Source organism: Colossoma macropomum, unplaced genomic scaffold (genome assembly GCF_904425465.1).
Source record: "Colossoma macropomum unplaced genomic scaffold, Colossoma_macropomum, whole genome shotgun sequence".
Classification (NCBI taxonomy): domain Eukaryota; kingdom Metazoa; phylum Chordata; class Actinopteri; order Characiformes; family Serrasalmidae; genus Colossoma; species Colossoma macropomum.
In genome coordinates, this window is record NW_023494795.1 from 29,510,967 (window position 1) to 29,530,045 (window position 19,079).

The 19,079-nt window shown below is 41.5% G+C and overlaps 1 protein-coding gene across 1 annotated transcript in view; it reads left to right on the top strand.

Moving 5' to 3' along the window:
* bcl11bb (BAF chromatin remodeling complex subunit BCL11B b) overlaps positions 1–13,092 on the top strand; it is a 45,115-nt gene extending 32,023 nt beyond the window's left edge. The window contains exon 3 of the mRNA XM_036582136.1: positions 8,314–13,092. Coding sequence (XP_036438029.1) covers positions 8,314–10,289 — 1,976 coding nt within the window. The 3' untranslated portion in view covers positions 10,290–13,092. The remainder of the gene's footprint in view (positions 1–8,313) is intronic.
* Positions 13,093–19,079: the final 5,987 nt, after the last annotated feature.

Genomic DNA, 19,079 nt, shown 5'->3' on the forward strand with positions numbered 1-19,079 from the left:
TGAAATCATAGGAAACACCCTATAAAAGAACAGATTTTTACTGTTTTTCACTGAAAGAAAGCTTATGAATTTACTGGAATGGACTATATGCTTTATGTTAGTCCAGGTTATGAGAAGTTGAGTAGATTACTGTCTATCACCAGCACTGTTGTGGAAGAGTAGTGCTTTGCATGAAAGACATCACATCACAAAATCATGTCTCAGTGGGCTTGTTCCAGGGCCCTTCCTAATTTCAAGTCATTTTAACAGGCAAATTACCAACAGGTCAAAAAAACAATAAATGCAGTGCCTATACTTAGCTGACTCACATCATGTGCATCAATAAATTGCAATACAGATCGGCTGAAATTATTTTAATAAACTGCCCGAATGCTGATCACATGTTAGAAGTAAAATTGTCTGATTCTGATTTTGGCTGCTTCTGACTGTACAACATAGATTTGATAGTGTCAGTTTAGATTTTTATTATAACTAAATCATCTTTTTTTTCAAACATCTGTATAATTCTCTATAATGTTCACTTGGCAGGTGTGGCCACTTTTGACAGATTGTAATACACTACAGGAAGCATAGAGGCCGTAGCTACTGTTTTTTTCGGTACACCATAACAGTGGTTATGCACGACTCGACCTAATTGTAATCACGAGCCACTGATACAGTCATATGCAAAAGTTTGAACACCATCGGTCCAATGACATATTTTCTTGATTTTCTAAGTGAAAATTCATCAACACTTCCTTTACAGAGAAAAACTTAAACGTTTTAAACTTAAAACATAAAGTTTAGTGCACAACTTCTATTTGGTTTAGCATATAAAAAATAAAACAGCTTTGCAAATGTTACTTCTGCACAGGTGACATTTATTTCCCTTTTTTTCCAATGTTAAATTCAGCAACAGCAATTTTCACTGGGAAAATCAACAAAACACAGACCAGGGCTGCCCAAAATTTGTGAAGGGATACACTGGAAATTTAACCAGCTTAATTGAGTTGCTACAGATCATAGTGATGAATGCAAGTTTGTAATTTTACCAATTTGCATCAGGCGAAAGTTCTAACAGTTACAGACTAGAGATCGCTGTCTCCAAGCATTTCCACTCTCTGATCATCTCTATATAACAAAAAAAATCACTTATCTCACATATGGAGGTTTAAGCAAAGGGAGAGAAATGATAAAGAGTAGAATAGTGGACAGATGACAGATAAATTAATTAGCCAAAGTTGTAGTCTTCTTTTAAAGGTATTCTGCACGGTCTTTTCTCGAGATCCAGATGTAGAAAGACTGGAGGGTTTACAGCAATGGGCCTGCTTTCACTTACACAGGAGGCAGCAAAATGTGTGTGTGTGTGTGTGGTTGTGTGTGTGCCATACCACTGCCACTGCCACCATTCACGGTGGCTTAGCCGCTGCACACACTTTTTCCACTGTTATGTTTCAGATCGGCTGCCTTTTCTAATATAGCTGTCTCTTTTTGTTACTGCACAGACGGATTGAAGACAATGGCTCAGTGACTGGATGATCAGAAACCAAGAAAGGCAGAAAGTGATACAAATCAGGCTAAATGAAATAAAATATTCTGTTGTATTAAACTGCAGAATTACATTTACATCTGTCAGAAATTCAAAAAACACACAGTCAGACAGACACCCACAAACACACACACACACACACACACACACACACACACTCAGTAGCCAGTCTACCCTTGTAACCTCAAGCAGTTTAACCTCTTTCTGCAGCCCTCCTGGTGGCCATTCTGCCAGTAGAAAAAAACTGACTCCGATGTTTTTACTTTATATAATAAATGTACACAAAGTCTGTGTGAATCTGCAGTGCTGCATGTCAAGCAAAGCTATTCGGTAATGTTGGGGGAGCAAGACCTAAATATTACTACACTTGAATGAGAACTTGTGGCTGTTTGATTCCAGAAACTTCAGAAGTCAACTCCAGTTCTGATTACAAGTGATTGTAATTGAGGGCTTTGATTCCAAGAGTTAAATCCATGCAATATCGATTCTCGATTCCAAAAATCAAAACTCATGAAGAGATATTATAACGTAAAAAGAACAATATTAAGTACACAATACACTGTTATGACTGATGGTATGAAGGCATCTTAATGTAATACCTTTTTTCCCGGACATGCTGTCTAGACAGAAAATCACCGCCAGACTTTATTGTGTTGCTGTGGAGTCGACTCTCAAGTCCCAAATGCTTGGAATCAGAGTCCAACTCTTTTTGGGATCGACTCCCAGCCCTAGCGCAACTAGCACTAACTCAGAATGGACCAGCTTGAGGATCGGCTGGCAGAAAAAATGTGGTGTTTCAAACATTTATAAAACCCATTTTCAAAATATGGAAAAACCTGGAAATGTCATTAGTTTATTCTCTAAAACCCAAACTTCTGCACCAACAGGACACTGCAAAGTGTACTTTCAGTAATTTATTTAGAAAGAAATAGCCAATCACAGTAAACATTATTTAAAAAGGGTCACTATCTATGCCTTTGAATACTTGTAAAAAATATAAATGACTGATGCTGTTTTAAAACTGAAATAGAGGTACTGTGCAGATACATTTTTCATTCATCAGGGTACAAACAATGTAAATAAACAGTGGTTTTAAGGTCCAATTGTGTACCTTAAATAAGTTTTTCCAGGTGAAAAGTACATATTTATACCTTGTCATAACCCAATGTTTTAAAACAGAACAATAAAATAAAAAGCCTGGAGACGAGACGGGGTGTGTGGAGTCAGTACAACTTAGAAAATATAATTTCAATGGATTATGGTACAATTATTCTCCCTGACTAAAGGTCCTGAGATGTACCATTGAGGGTACCACCCCAGTGATAGTTTTGTACCTTTTTTTCTGAGAGTGTAGAACATTTTCAGAAATAGCTATCTTAAATAAATTCTGAATAAAACCAAAGCAGCCCCAACACCTCTGACTTTTAAATGATTATTTCAGGCTTTACAGGGCGGCTCCCAGCAGAGCACACACAAAATATTTCAGCATGGACTCAGTAGACTACTGCTTTCAATTTTAATAAAAAAAATCTTACTTAATTCAGCTAATGGTCAATATGGTCACACATACTTTTTCATTTTGCTTTTTTGTAGCATCCTTCGAAATTCTAAAATGTTCTGTTTATTTCTAAGTTCAAATGAAAAATAAATCCCAGATTTTCAACATGGACTTTTGGACCCCATTGTACATACCTTCTTAGACTCCTGGTGTGCGTTAGAGACAGCGGCAGCTCTTACAGCAGGATGCCCCACACCTCCGTATATGTGTGTGTGTGTGTGTGATTTGCATGGCAGTCTGGCCCCTTGATTAGCCGCCATCATCACAAACAAGACATCAGCGATGCGAGGTGAGGCCCCATGGGCCCCCGGGAGCCGCAGATCACAGCCATGCTAATGCGGGTCTGCACTGGCACGGTGCCAGGTGTCAGCCAGCCGGTGACAGGTGCACAGAGGGGGCGTGGGTGCCGCTGGGGGGGGCGCCGCAGTCCCTGTGGCATCACCTCAGCCTTTGTTCTCTATGCTAATCCTGCGCCGGAGCATCATCCACTGATAGGAATGTGGCGCATTCAGGAAACACAGCTCCAGCAATGCCAAGCGAGAGTGTCGCAAATACATGCGCACACACACTGTTTCTGTCGGTGCCGAGGGTCTCGTTTAGCGCCGTGACATCAGCAATGCACCACTCTGTCTCCCTTAGATCAGTGTAGCAAGGCATGGCTTTGTCACTCGTGATGCTGACCCCTAAAAGCCTAAGGGTTCACACTTCAACCCATACTATACATAATAACCACATAAAATATATATTCGTTTCATAATAGTCACTGGATTATTTATTAGTTATTGGATAATAAATCTTAAAGGCCTCATTTCATATTAACCTGAACTTCCCTCACTTTTTTATTAAATAAAAAAATTAAATGTAGTACGTAAGCATAGTTAAAGTTTCAAAATGTACCGTGCACTCCCCAGTCCGTGCAAAAGTGTAAACACTCTCTGTCAAATGACGTTTTGTTGTTTTTTTTGTTGACATCCTCTTCAGGGGACACACTTAAGTGTAAAATGGTTGTTTAAAAATGAATTCTACTCCAAAATAAGGACCCTTTAAATGGAATTTCTTAACTAAACATGGCCAAGAACAAATAGATCTTTGCCACCACCAGTGAGCATGACTCTATTTGCATGATGCTAATTGGCAGGTATTAATTTTCACTTTTTTCTGAGCAACATGACAATTTCTTTTAGATTAATAGCTGAATAATAAGACTACAGTTCAAGAGGTTAATAGTGAATGTGGTACTAGTTTCCCCAAAACAGGACAGACACTCCTTCCATCTGTGCCGAGGGTCTCATTTAACTCTAACGTCTGCGCTGTGCTGTTCTGTCTCCCTCAATCACTCAACCAGGGTGCTGTGGATGCTGAAACCAGCACTAGCGTTAACGCTAGGCCCCCAAGACTATGCATGAGACATGAGGTGGCTGAACCCTCTCAGAGATAATTAAATATCAGACCTCGCTCTTTTGTTGCCTCTGTCTCTGCTCCCGTGCCGTTACAGGCAAGTTAATCGCCTCGAAATGGTGAAATATCCCCCATTTTAAATGAAAGCTAAACCCTGAAACGGGGCTCTCTAAGGAGGGTTTAATTGGCTGTGTGGTTTTGTAATACCAAACCCAAGAGGGTGGGGAACTTTAGCGTAAGACCACCTCTGACACGCACATACACACACGCGTCATTAATCACACACTTACACACACTCACTGTGATGGGCAGGGAGCCCCTCCTCACCATTTAGCGCCGCTAGCATCGACGTGCTGCACTGCCTGGCATATAATATAACAGCTACGACTCAATTTAGCTATTTAACCTGTAATCCCTGCAATATTTATGGTAGTGTATGTGGTGGTGGTGGTTGGGGGGGATAGAATTAGGCCATTAGGCTCTCGCCGCGACTACGCTGAGAGGGAAGAAGACACTCCGCTAACTGCTAGTTGACCTCTGCGGTCCACGGCGAGCGTTTTCACCAGCGCGGACGGCGGTAATTGCTGCAAATTGAATCACAGAGTGAGTGGTGATGATTCCTTAATGAGCGCTTTTATTGGCTGCCGCAGCACGGCGTGACTCGGCCTCCGGAGTGCGGCGCCATGCGGCAGGACCCAATGGGCCATGATCAGATGGAGATTTGTGATCCTGAGGTGGCTGATGGCTAATTTCTCACCATCGCACCACACAAGCTGCTGTCGCAAAAGACATGGCTCTCTGATGGGTCATTAGCATATTTTAACTTATTTATGATGGGTCTCTCTCCCTTTTTCACTCTCTCGCGAGCTTGTTTTTGAAAGTTGATGAAATTTGTCTTTGGTCGTCATTAGGCCTGCCTGTCTGTTAGCTGACACGCTCCTTTGGCAACATATGGCACTTTCTGTGAGATGTGATAAGATGCAAATTGCCAGAGCTTGAGCGTGCATTTGTGGCAGAGTAGGAGCGCACTCAAGTCTCCCTCTCTCTCTCTCCTCACACCCCCTCGCTGTCTTTCTCTCTGTCTTCCTCCCATCTCCCATCTCCCACCTCTCGCTCTATTTAGAATAATCCCGTTCAGCCTTTAAGCAGTGACTGGAGGAATGTGTGATATTGACGAGGCGTCTTTCGGGACTTCTGAGGGACATCAATTACGTCCACTCCTGATTTAACCCAGACTACTGGGCTGAGTTCCACATACTCTGAGAAGGGGAGGGGGGTTTGTATTTTAATAGCTGTTCTTCCCCAACCCCTATTCCTCTCACCCTTACCCTCTTTCTCCTCCTTTATGCTCTCCAGCCTCCCTCTCCTGTCAGGCGTGCATATGAAGGCCGGCCAAACCAAACATGGGCAGCAGGCCTGCACGCTTCCCTCACTCTCTCCAGCAGAGTTGCACCAGCAGGAAGCCAGTCATGCCGCACAAGCCCCCAGCCACAGCCCCAAAACACACACACCCTTCAGTCAAAATAAAGCTATCACTAACCTACCCTCCCTCTGTAGAAGAATTAAAGGGGCATTCCTCTGATTTCTCAAAATTTCTGCATGATTAAGTCATTCAAAGTGGTTTGATGAGAAATGCTCTAAATGTAATTCTACAGTTAGAATTCTTCGCAGTGGTGGTGATAAGAGCCAGACATCTGAAAAGATTAATGCCTCCAAGAGCTTCCTCATAAAAACCTGTTTCATGAAGTTGGTATGGATACTGTACACAATGCCTTAGACATTGTTTTGAGAATGTTTTGGTCCAAAACATATCTTTTAAATGTGGTGTTATGAGGCAAGATAGACATTCGCCACTGTTTTACCATGATCAACATAACATATAAAACTCTGACGACACTGGTCACTTTGGATGTCACATGAAACTCGCATTGCATTGTAGACATCATGACACCTGGTTCCTATTACCACCACTGTAAATAAATCTGAGTCAGTTTCTCTACAGTGAACCATTTCAAATCAAACCACTCTGAATGACTTTCTTTGTTCCCAACGAAAGAAATGTTTAAAAGGCCAGTGAAATTAATCTTTAATGCCTTTCTATGTCCAATAACAAATTTCTCATTTTTTAATCATTATCTGAAAATCTAATCCATGCTATAATTATTTTACAAACTGCCACCTTCCGTTATAGTGTAACACTGAACACAGAAGAGTCGTGAATATTTGAGTATGCTTCATCTATATGAATTTATGAGGTACAGACAAACACATTGCACCTACTGATAAATCCATTGTAATCTCATTACAGCTGACATAGAATGGGCTGCGGTCGTAATATTTGCAAATAGTTGTCAGAGAACATCATGGCATGTTTTTGCATTTAATGTGGTTAGGGCTGGTTCTAGGGTGCAAAAGCATGCATTGGACCCTCACTAAAATGCATTTAGACAGCCTGACTAAATCCTAGCTAAGATCTGTGTGGCAGTATGACGATAACTCTTTATGTACTTAGAGCAGGTCTTGTAGTGTAGTATTGAGATTAATTAATCAACACAGTGTGTATGTAGCCTTAAACATTTGTGTGATCAATGAAAAATTGGTGCATTGTGCCGCAGTTAGCTTCCTCTGTCATTACCATACTGCATGTTTGCGAATGTCGGGCAAATTCTTCAAACATAGCGAGCAAACAGACTAACTATCATACATGTACTGATTTTGTAAAATGAATAGCATTCAAATATCAAATATAAGAGAAAGCATACCATTATGTTATGCTGTTCATAAAAAGCACCTTTTCTATGGCACCCATGCATTTTCGCTTTCACAAACTAAAGCTTGAGATAAAAGTTCATAGAATTTTAATTCTTGGTCATGTAATCATCAACCAACACAGTTTTCAATAACCATGCAGGTTTCTATTGTTATTTTTGATGGACGCTTAAAGATTTTGTTCTGAAATCAGGCCTGAACATGGTTGAAATACACCAGCCTTCTTCAGAATGTTTTTTTTTTTTTTGCCCCCTAATGTGAGTATCACTGTAGCGGCATTGTATCTTTAGATGCACAAATTCTCTATCCACTAGGTGTATTATTCATAGTGTACGCTTACATTATTGACTGTAATGCATGTTTATGAGTCTGGGGTGAAATAAACCTATCACCATCTCCCTTGTTCTTTCTTTCTGTCTCCCCATCTTCTCCCTGCATTTGCCACATACTTATCTCTATATGGAAATAGCAAGTGCATGTATGCGCGTGTGCATGTGTGGAGTTGTATATTAAAGCTTGCCTGACGTTAACATTAGCATAATGCGTTGAGGCCTTGAGGCTGTACCTGCTATCTGCATAAGGCTCCAGCCCCCAGGGAGTCTCAGGGAGTGCCTTAACACCCCCCACCCCCCCTCACACATCCGCCCAAGCCCTCCGGCCCTGATTCCAACCTAGTCACATACAGACGGATCCACTCCACTGGGGCTTTAGAGAGCAGCAGACACTGTAAGGCCAGCAATAACCTGGCAGAGTATCAGCCACCTCGGCTCTCCCGCTTACAGTGATGTAATTTTCATTTTGTCTCGTAAAATGGCTGTCACCGGAGCGTGCTGAGATGTCTCTCACGTGTTGCCTGTTTAATTTTTAAAGGGAAATGATCCATGAACCTCATCATAGAGGACTCCTCTCTTTGATTACATCCAAAGCCATTGCCACGAACAAACAGATGCCAGAATGACATGAAAATCTATTAAAGCGTGCTATCTGAACTGCCCCTAGGAAACATGTCGTGCTAATATTTATGTGTTCATTCACACCACATCCCTTTTGTGTCTTCCAGGAAAGGATGAGCCGTCCAGTTACATCTGCACCACATGCAAGCAGACCTTCACCAGCGCCTGGTTCTTGCTGCAGCATGCCCAGAACACCCACGGCATCCGCATCTACCTAGACAACCACCCGTCCAGCTGCTCCCTCACACCCCGCATGGCCCTACCCCCGCCTTTGGGGGCAGACGCCTTGCCCCGCTCTCCTCTGGCCAGCTTCCTGGGCGACACCAGCAACCCATTCCACTTGCTCCGCATGGCTGCCCCTCTGCTGCGTGAGCCTCCGCCTCCTGGGTACATGGAGACCCGCTTGCCGTCAACCCCACCTTTTGTGAGTCCTCCACCTCCACCTCGTCACCCTTTGGAACGTCTGGGCCCAGAAGAGATGGGTCTTCTCTCCCAGCATCCTAGCGCCTTTGAGCGGGTGATGCGTCTGGCCCCTATGCCCATGGACCCTCCCTCCATGGACTTCTCTCGCCGTCTCCGTGAGCTGGCTGGCAACAACAACAATAGCGGCGGACCTACGCCACCTCTCTCACCCAATCGTGTGCCCCCCATGCACAGGCTCCTCAGCCCCACTCTCTTTCAGCCCGGCTCCAAGCCAGCTGCGTTCCTGAGCACTCCGCCCCAGCCGATGCAGGCTCCTCCCAGGAGCAGCTCTTCGCCACCCTTGGGTCAAGGAGGCAAGATTAAGTCCTGTGAGTTTTGTGGCAAGACCTTCAAATTCCAGAGCAATCTCATAGTCCACCGGCGCAGCCACACTGGAGAAAGGCCCTACAAGTGTCACCTGTGTGACCACGCCTGCTCTCAGGCCAGCAAGCTGAAGCGGCACATGAAGACCCATATGCACAAGTCTGCTTCCATGGGCAGCTCGCCGGAGCAAGGCAGCCGAGACTCAACCGGAGAGGAGCCGAAGAGCAGAGACGGCAACGGCATTGGGGATGGGCCAGACAATGAAGAGGAGGATGAAGAGGAGGAAGAAGAAGAAGAGGAGGAAGAGGAGGAGGAAGAAGAGCAGCAGAATGGTAGCAGCAGGCCCGACTCTAATCTCAGTATGGACTCCGAGTTCAGCAGGAACAGAGAGAACGATTCTCGGCCCTCGCCGAATGAGAAACCACTCTCTGCCGAGAGAGTGACAGAAAGCCAATACAACAACCTTGACAATCACCTGAGACTTCCTCTGGGCACCAGGCCACGGGAAGAGACTGGCACAGCAGACCCAATGACCAGAGAAGCAGGCGCGGGAGGCCGACCCATGGTGAATGGCAGGGGCTGTGGCCCAGAAGACTCCATCCCTGGTTTGTTCCAGCATAAACCCATGCCGATCTCCAGCCCTAGCCTCTCCGGCTCCTCGGCTAAGAGGATCAAGGTGGAGAAGGACCTGGAGCTGCCACCCATGCCCCTCATCTCTTCGGAAAACGTGTACTCTCAGCTGCTGGCTGGCTATGCTGCCTCGCGCCACTTCATCAGGGAACCTTTCCTTGGTTTCGGCGATTCCAGACAGTCGCCCTTTGGGACTTCTTCTGAGCACTCCTCCTCAGAGACAGGAAGCCTGCGATTTTCCACTCCCCCAGGAGAGCTTCTGGAAGGTGGAGCCTTGTCTGGCCGGAGTGGCAGCAGCACACCCCACCTCCATGTGCGGGGCCCAGGTCCCGGGAGGCCCCCCAGTTCCAAGGAGAGCCGAAGGAGTGACACATGCGAATTCTGTGGCAAGGTGTTCAAAAACTGCAGCAACTTGACGGTGCATCGGCGCAGCCACACGGGAGAGAGGCCCTACAAGTGTGACCTGTGCAGCTACGCCTGCGCCCAAAGCAGCAAGCTCACCCGCCACATGAAGACCCATGGGCAGTTTGGGAAGGAGGTGTATCGCTGCGACATCTGTCATATGCCCTTCAGCGTGTACAGCACCCTGGAAAAACACATGAAGAAGTGGCACGGGGAACACTTGATGAGCAATGAGGTCAAACTTGAGCAGGCCGACCGAGCCTGAGGCTAGGTGCACTAAAGCACACTCTTTCAGACTGATACAATGGGTTTAGCTGGATAATCTTTTGGATAAATCTGACTATAGATTTTTTCGTTTATGGAATGATTTGATGTTTTTTTGTTTTTAGTTTTTGTTTTGTGTTTTTTTTTCTAGTGAAACAAACTGCCACCTGAGAAATAGAAACATTAGTAAATGTTTGTGGATGAATTTCAAAAAGCCCTGCTGGCATTCCCAGCGACCAACAGAGGAGTTGTCCATTAAGAATCCATGGAGCCTTTCTACTGTGCAATAATTTCTGTATTTATTGGATTATTTCGTAATGATACATGGCATGTGCAGGTACATTATCAAGGGGTTTTTAATACATTCCTTTGTTAGAATTTTATTTTTCGGATGCCATTTTATTAGATATGACAGATACTGAGATTTTGGCATTCAGCCACCTTTATGTTTGAGCAATTTCCTAAATGGGAAAAAAAACTTATTCTGCTAAATTCTGAGGAAGAGGTCAACTTCTAAAAATCAGAGAGGGTTTTTTTGTGTACTACTGTTGTTTGCAGTCCCACCAGACTCGAGTGACATTTTTAAAGAGTAAAGCACTGAATGTCAACTAGACAATAAATATTAAACTAATTTGAGTGATATGGAAGATCAGGGATGTCTCAGGCAGCTGGAGGACAGTTTGACTGCATTTTAATGATTCCTTTTTGATGACCATCAAGCTTATATGACTTTTTATTTTTTAAGCAACAAAAATATTTCTTTCTGACCACAGTACATTCCTTTAGACAGTGTTTTATCTCTATCTCCGAAGGCTGGTAATGTGATACGGCCTATGTCTTACTTTTAATGAGCTAAATGTTTACATTACCACAAACTAACCTCCATACACAGTTTTCACAGCAACCATGGAGTGTATATTTTCATGAGTTAATGAGGTTTTTGCTTCGGTAAACATACTCACACGTTTACTGTAGGCTGATTGACTTAAGACGTCTGGCTGGTAGAAGTTGCGAGACGTTCTAGGACTCCATATTGAAAACTAATTTGAACAAAACATCAGCCAGGACCGTTCAGTTGTCTAGTCTCACAGTATTATACATTTGATATTGACAAAATTGTCATGAACGGGGCACTTAGGACCAGAGCATTATGGAATTAAATGATTTGATCCATTCCTTTGCTGTTCTCCACACTTCAACTCAGAGTGTTGCTGCAGCCTGAACACATTCCCGTTCACTCTTCCCAAAGCATCTCAGCCTGCTGCTCATTTTATGGTTTTATTTTTAGTACTGTGTTTATCCCACGTTAATCTTACAATCAGCACTTGAAAAAAAATGCTGGGTTTTGTTGACTGTTTACTTTTTTTTTGTTTGGATTTTTCTTGGTTTCAACCAAATTATTGCCATATAAGTTTAGAGAATTTAGAGAAAACATGATGGATGATTCCCGAATTCAAAATTTTCTCTGTAAGTATAGTTTATACCACACTTAGTTTGTCTCTTAGTTCATTGTCCTCCAGATACAACTTTGTATATCTTTTGAATAGCGTGAGGAAAAAAGCCGTGGCTGTAACTTGAATGACAGTGACAGATTTAAATGAAAAAGAGATGCAAAAGGGGTTTTAGTCAAAGAGGGCATGCCAAATTCAAGTGCCATTCCTGATACCCCTGTCCTGTAGTGTTTACTACCAATCAATCTGACATGCACACAGTGCGTATTCTCTGATGCAACTAAGATTCCCGCAACACGGTGAAAATCACATTCCTAGCAAATGCGGCCAATCCGGTACCAGATTCACATTTGTAAAACAAAATCCATTTAAATGACAAGATATCACTTTAGGTTAAATAAAGAGGTTAAATATTTATGCATTTGATGTGTGTAGTATGTGTGATACCTTTCAAAATAAGACGTAACGCACAGGTTTGTTTTCCACCACCAAGATGACCAAGCTGTCTCGTCACTGATACGTTGCAGCTGGACTCTCGCCAGTAGCAACTGAAGAAAATTGACAATGGGAAAAGAGAAAAAAATGACACTCTGTCTTTAAATAATGTTTACAGTGTTGAAGTACAAGGATAAATGAATTCCTGTGTAAATGTGTTTTAAAAGAGAAAGAAATGTTCTCTCATTTTTTAACCACTTTGTTCTGAATGCCATAGCAGGGTTTTGTTTGTTTGTTTATTTTTGTTTTGTTCATTTTTTTGGTGCAGGGTTTTTTTTTTTCTTTTTTTTTCCCATAGATTTCAATGAATATACACCTATATGTTTTGTTTTGTTCTGTTAAATACACAGTGTATTTGTATACCAGTGACATTTTATGAAATGATGCAAAAAATCTTTATATTTTGCAGTCCATTATAAAATTGTGAGTCTATCCAAATGTTTTTTGTCTCTATATCTGTTCATAATTTTGGTAATCGATCCTCACAAGGATGTAAAAAAAAAAGGAAATAAAAATGAATGAAAATTCAGCGTGTTTGGTGAATTGATGTAAAAAAAATTATTAGGGGAGTAAAATAATCTTTATTGTTGAGAAATATTTTTTTAAAGCACTGAATTGTCCAATGCAGGCAAATGTTATTCATGACAGGTATTATACTGTTGCTTGCAGAATGGATGAAGAGGCTTTAAAGGCTCAAATAAATCTCACCCAGTTTTCATTACCACCACAGAAGCGTATGGAAACCTCAGACAGGGCTTCTTAGTTCATGACCCCTGACCTAAGGAGCTCACTAATTTGTGAAACCTTTCTTTATGTTGCACCTGCCCGTCCCCCTTTCCCTCTGAGAGATGCTCCAAACACAATGACTCGTCTGACCTTTCTTGACCCCGTCAATGTTGCCTCGTCCCGTCTCCTCTTTTGTGAGACAGGTGGGCCTTTGTAGACCCAACAATGTTGCTTGTAAGGGAGGGGAACTACTTGGGAACCTCTCTTAGTCTATTTACACTTGACCAATCATAGTCCTTTGCCTTTGAATGAGGCTCCCACCACAAGACCTACAGACCCAAAACAACCTCCACGGTGATTTTTTTTGCAGTAGCGAACAATTAGTCCGTAGCTCCTACGTCCTGAAATGTCTTCCAGCCTTGCATGCCGATGTGACCGTCCCATCAAAGAGCCAGTCACGGATATGGTTAGACCGAGGCTGGACATCTGGGACACATCTTTAGCCCTCAAACAGACTCTGACAAAAGATTAAAAGACAGCAGATTCCCCAAGCCTCTCTCGTGGCACCAGTTTCGCCTCGAGGTCTCACCATTTTCACATTCTAATTACGCGACTCTGCCACACCAATGAATTGCCAAGCACTTTTGGCTGCTGATCTACACAAGCTGGTGTCATAGTTCACATCCGACATGTCATTTAGGGGCCCTTTTAAGCTTGAGTAATAGAAGGTCCCACTTGCTCTGTGAGGCCAATGCCATGGGAAGACAGTGGGCCCTCTGCAGTGGTGAAGTAGCCCCTCATTTGTCAGTCCAAAACGACTAGGACGTGAATGGGTCACACACAAGGAGGCTTCAGGAAATGACGGCCCTTGCTAAAACCACGGTCCAAGGGAACAGGGTGTCAGCAGGGCCTGCGGTCAGGGCCTTGACCGCACAGATCCACCGCCGAGTCCTGGGTTTTTTATGGGATCACAGGGACCATAACCCGCCGGGCCCCTGTGTCTATATCCAGTTACTAATCTCCATTCCCTGACCAGTGGCCAACGAAACAGCACCCAGCAAAGAGCTTTGCCCTTAGGCAGGGGAGCTGGAGACCAGAGAAAATCCTCCCCAGCTGGGTCGGTCTGGGAACAGGGAGGGCACTGAGAGAAGTTTCTGAAAAAGGATGGGCAGGAGACGGCTGGAAGTGTGTGGTCGCTCCGCGGTCACTCAGCAGCTGTGGATCCTTCCTCAGTAGAGATTTGACCCAGAGGAACAAAGGCACTACAGAGCATCTCGCAAAGCACTTCCTGACCGAAACAGAACAAAGAAAAACTCATCTAAGAAAGCATATTATGTACATATTATAGTATGGAAACAGAATAAATCATGATACTTGGAGATTTTAATGATACATATGTATCACTTATTATGCAAGCCCATGTCTGCCAGGTAGAAGAGGAAAAAAATGTCTCCTATAATTTTTTTCTCCTCCGTAGTTTCTGCCCAAAGCATGTCCACATTTCTGAATAAGTGTCTTGAAATAATTACTTATTTTCTCAAAATATTGACTGACTAGGAAATTATGTATTTAATAGTGAGTATATCAAAACAATTATTTATTTTCCAAAAATATTGACAAACTATGCCGAAATGATGATTTATTTACTCCAAATATTCACATGCTTTGTAGAATTGATGGCATACTTTCGAAATAGTGATTCATTATGTCAAAATAATTACTTTCTCAAAATATTGACATAATGTTGAAATATTGAACTTTTCTGAATATAATGACTACCTTTCATTATTATGTATGTTTAGAATAATGATATACTATGTTAAATTAATGACACTTTCAAAATAGTGATCACTATGTTAGTATAAGTGCTTATTTTCTCCAACTGTTAACTTACTATGTTGAAATAATAAATTATTTTCTTCATATATTGACTACTTATTGACAACTTATTTTATCAAAATATTGACCTTCTATGTCAAAACAGTTACTTATTTTCTCAAAAATATTGACTGACAAGGTATAAACTTATTCTGACAAAATGTTGACTTACTATCCTTAGGTTATTATCCTGAGATGCTTACTTTTTATTTTTATTAACTCACTGTGTCATGTTATCAAAAAATTGTTTTTCTGAGGTTAAAAAGTAAAAAAATTGCACAATGCATCAGTAGTTCCACATAAAAAAGCTTTAATAAATCACTTTACATATTGCAAAGCATTACATCCAATTATATGGAGTCAATTGTTGAGATTCAAACTCACAATATTCTGACAAAAGGGTGAAACCGCAGACAGCAGTGTCACTCTCTTTTTAATGAAACATGCAGTTGGTCAGTTTCTTTCAGCACTGAAAGTACCCACAATAGGCTTTGCTAGGTTTGATATCACATCATTATAACAATGTCATGTCATCACATCATGCACCCCTAAGATGAACTGGTTATGATGAGCATTTTGCTGCTCATTGACCATGCAAATGCATGTCAAAATGTCAACCAGCAAACAATGTGCTTTAAAACATGTTATTACCAGCCTGCGAGTTCTTGAGAGACCAGAGGATACAATAGAGAGTCATGTTGTTTTCAGACCCTATTGTGCACATGGATGATACCTTTCCATACTGCAATATTAATTCACCCCTGCTGAACTATTTTATTTGTGTAAATGAAATATGAGTTTGGGTCACATTGACACAGCTTCTGGAGATACTGGATGACACACTGGAATAGGAGAACAGCGAAGCATAGCCTTTGTAATGAAAAAAAAGTCAGAGTAATTGCTTTTAGCCTATCCAGGCTGTAGTCATCTGAATTCCTGAACCTAGACCTCCCTTGAGCTTCCAAACAGAGGTGAATTACTGAGCTATTTGGGTGGTTGTTAGGGGGGGTCAATGTAATTGTTGACATTGGACTCTGCTCTTGTCCCAGCAAAATATTAAATCTTCTCATTTGATTTGGGCCGTAATTATGTCGTAAAAGTAAACTGGCTGTGAAACGGCGAGCCCCGCCAGTCGAATTTGCTTTCATCAAGTACGGACTGGCTTAATTACATAGCGCGCCGTCGCCTGTCTTTCACTGCCTGTTATGCTTTCAGAGTCGTTGCACTCCTGTATTCGGAGCTAATCACGAGGCGATTGTGCCGTTTGCAGTGACCAGAGAAAGGATTTGACACCAGACTGCACATGGCAGAGTGAGGAATTTCAAGGCTAGTTAAGCGTCTGCTCCAGCTGGACGTCTAATGATCAGGCACTCAGCGCTCAGGAGCCTTCAAATATGACGCATACTGCATATTCCAAAGTGATGAGTCAGTGGAGTTATCATAAATCAAAGCGAAATGGAATTTTCAGCTTCAGTTTATGGTATTCATATATATATATATATATATATATATATATATATATATATATATATATATATGTATAAATATATATGTATAAATATATATATATATTTATATATATATATATATATATATATATATATTTATATATATATATATATATATAAGCTGTCTACATATACACCACTGCTGTCAGAACAAAACCGTGTATCTCAATTTTTGTCGTTTTTCAGTTTTTGCAATAATTTGAAAATGCCTGTTGCCCTTAACATTGCATGCCTTAACATGCATGCAAAAGAAATGCCCCAAAGTTACTTGGAAAAACGTCTGGTTCCACTGACTTACATTAAAAGGAAAGCAGGTTTTTTCCTTCTCCTGTAAAGTTACCAGTTAACAGAGAGAGAGAGAGAGAATGTATATATATATATATATATACAGACAATTATCCCAATACTTTTGGGAAGAGCTGGAGTGATCCAGAACTAGTCGTCCAACATCAGTACCTGACTTCACTAATGCTCCTGTGGCTGCAGTCAAATTCTCACAACAATGTTCTAACATCTGGTGTAAAGCCTTCTCAGAAAAGTAGATGCTTTCACCCAAAAGGCTTTCAAGCTCTCTATTAGTATCCTTTATTTCATAAGATATGGTGGATGAGCAGGTGTCTACAAACTACAGTGTTTGTGGAAAGGAGCCCATAACGTTTCCCTGTAACTGTACTTTTTACCGAGCAGATTTAAAAACTCGGAAATCAGTTCTATAGGCCAGTCAAAACAAAGCACTACTCCAAAATGCTAGGCCGCTAATGTGTTCAGACAACATGTGCAAATATGTCAGAGGCAGTGGAGACAGAGGGAGACAATACGGGCGCACATGAAGAAGATATTTGGCCCATTTATCATCTCTGTTCAGTTTCAAATGCATTAAGGAAAACAGCATTATTATGAGCTGCCAAATGTGCCTCTCACAGCCTGTGGAAACCTCCACTGTTCACAAACTCAGTTTTCAACCTGACGAAGCAATTAGCAAACTGACTGACTTTAACTAAACAGGTACTGTGTTACATTACTACTTTCCAATTAGATCATTCTTTGTTGCTTTACAAGTATGACAGCTCTTTATTACATTTAAAGATGCTGCTTATATGTTCTATTGTGAGTGCTAGTTAGCTGGCTAATTTAGAAAGCTAATGTAACAAGATAATGTTCAAGCTATAGCCCTGCTAGAAAAACAGCACAGTTCAGCATAGATGGAGACCAGCAAAACCAACATATGTTGTGTTTTGGATGCTGGTATGCTGATCAACAATCAGTATCTGACCTTATTAACACTCTAATGCATGACCATGCTGGGTGACCAGCTAAACCAACACTATTACAGTACCAGAGCAGCCTAAACCAGTACAGACCAGCTTAGGCCAGCATGGAAGGCATGCTAATGTATACTGTACAGCAGGGTACAAAGAAAGGTATACTTCTGTCATATTTTATTTACTAATTAATAGCAGAATATGCTGCAATGAGTCTTTTTAATCTCCAAACGTCGGTGACAACACATCTGGTTAGCCTGCCGGTCATTTCAAAACATGGAAGTAAGGCACTTCACAAGTTATCTAGAGGACCTTCCTCATATCTCAGGCAGTGATGTAGACCAATTTATAAAATGATATACACACAACACACACCAAGCACAGGATATAGGCTGTTCTTCGAAAATTACATTTTTGGGCTTTCAAGTTACTTTAACATAGCCAGCTAACTTAGCTAACCTAGCGAGCTAACTCAGCTAACTCGACTGAAAATTGCTGGCTTGTTTTATTATTTATATATATTTAATATGTTAATGTTTATATATGTACACGTTGTGAATGAGGAGGTGATAGTGAGGGCATATCGTACAGATGAAGGAACAAGAATGATGAACCTCACAAAGTACAGGTTTGACACGATTATGGCTAGGAACAAAGAGAGAGCTGCAGTTGGCTAACCAATGTCAGCTACTAGCACTGACCAACACATGAGTTTAAATCTGCGGCTGCAATGCTTTGTTGGGTCAGGCTACTTTTACAATATCAGTAAACTGTTAGACTTTGAACTTCTGATGAACTTGATGTTGGCTTCTTATTCAAACATTCTGTTCGCTCTACCACCCTGTAAGTACATAAAGTTGGTTCAATTCTGCTGTTTTGCGATGTTTTAACTCGGTAAATAGTTGTGATACCTCAACAAGAAGCCCAGGTTACGTGCTGTTATTTAAATCTGAAGTAACTTAGAGCACTCTGTCTCAGAGGTGTCCAGTCTGATTTGTGTAGCCAGAAAATCTGTAGCTGTCAGACTGAGGAAGCTACCTCAAACATTTATTAATACAGTATGTCTGTTTCATGTAAATGTGTTTTTGCTAAATTTGACAGCCTTGCATTATGTTTAGTCTAGTGTTTTACTGACTAACTGTTGGTAAATGTACCCAAAGGCACAGATTGCATCTAGCTAGCTAACAGTATTTGTAGTTTCATATAATCAGAGTTAAATTGGTTAATGATGTTAGATAGGAAGGCTGGTTTACAGTCTGAAAAGCATGCTTCCAAAATCTGAAGTTTCCTTATAAACTCTACCGTACTGTAATGTACTCTCTTAAAACAAGAGGCAGATGATCCAAGCAGTTAAAAGTATAAGAAGGGTTGTTGGATAATGATTATTATTATTATTATTATTATTATTATTATTATTATTATTATTATTATTGTTGTTGTTCTTGTTCTTATTATTATTATCATTATCATT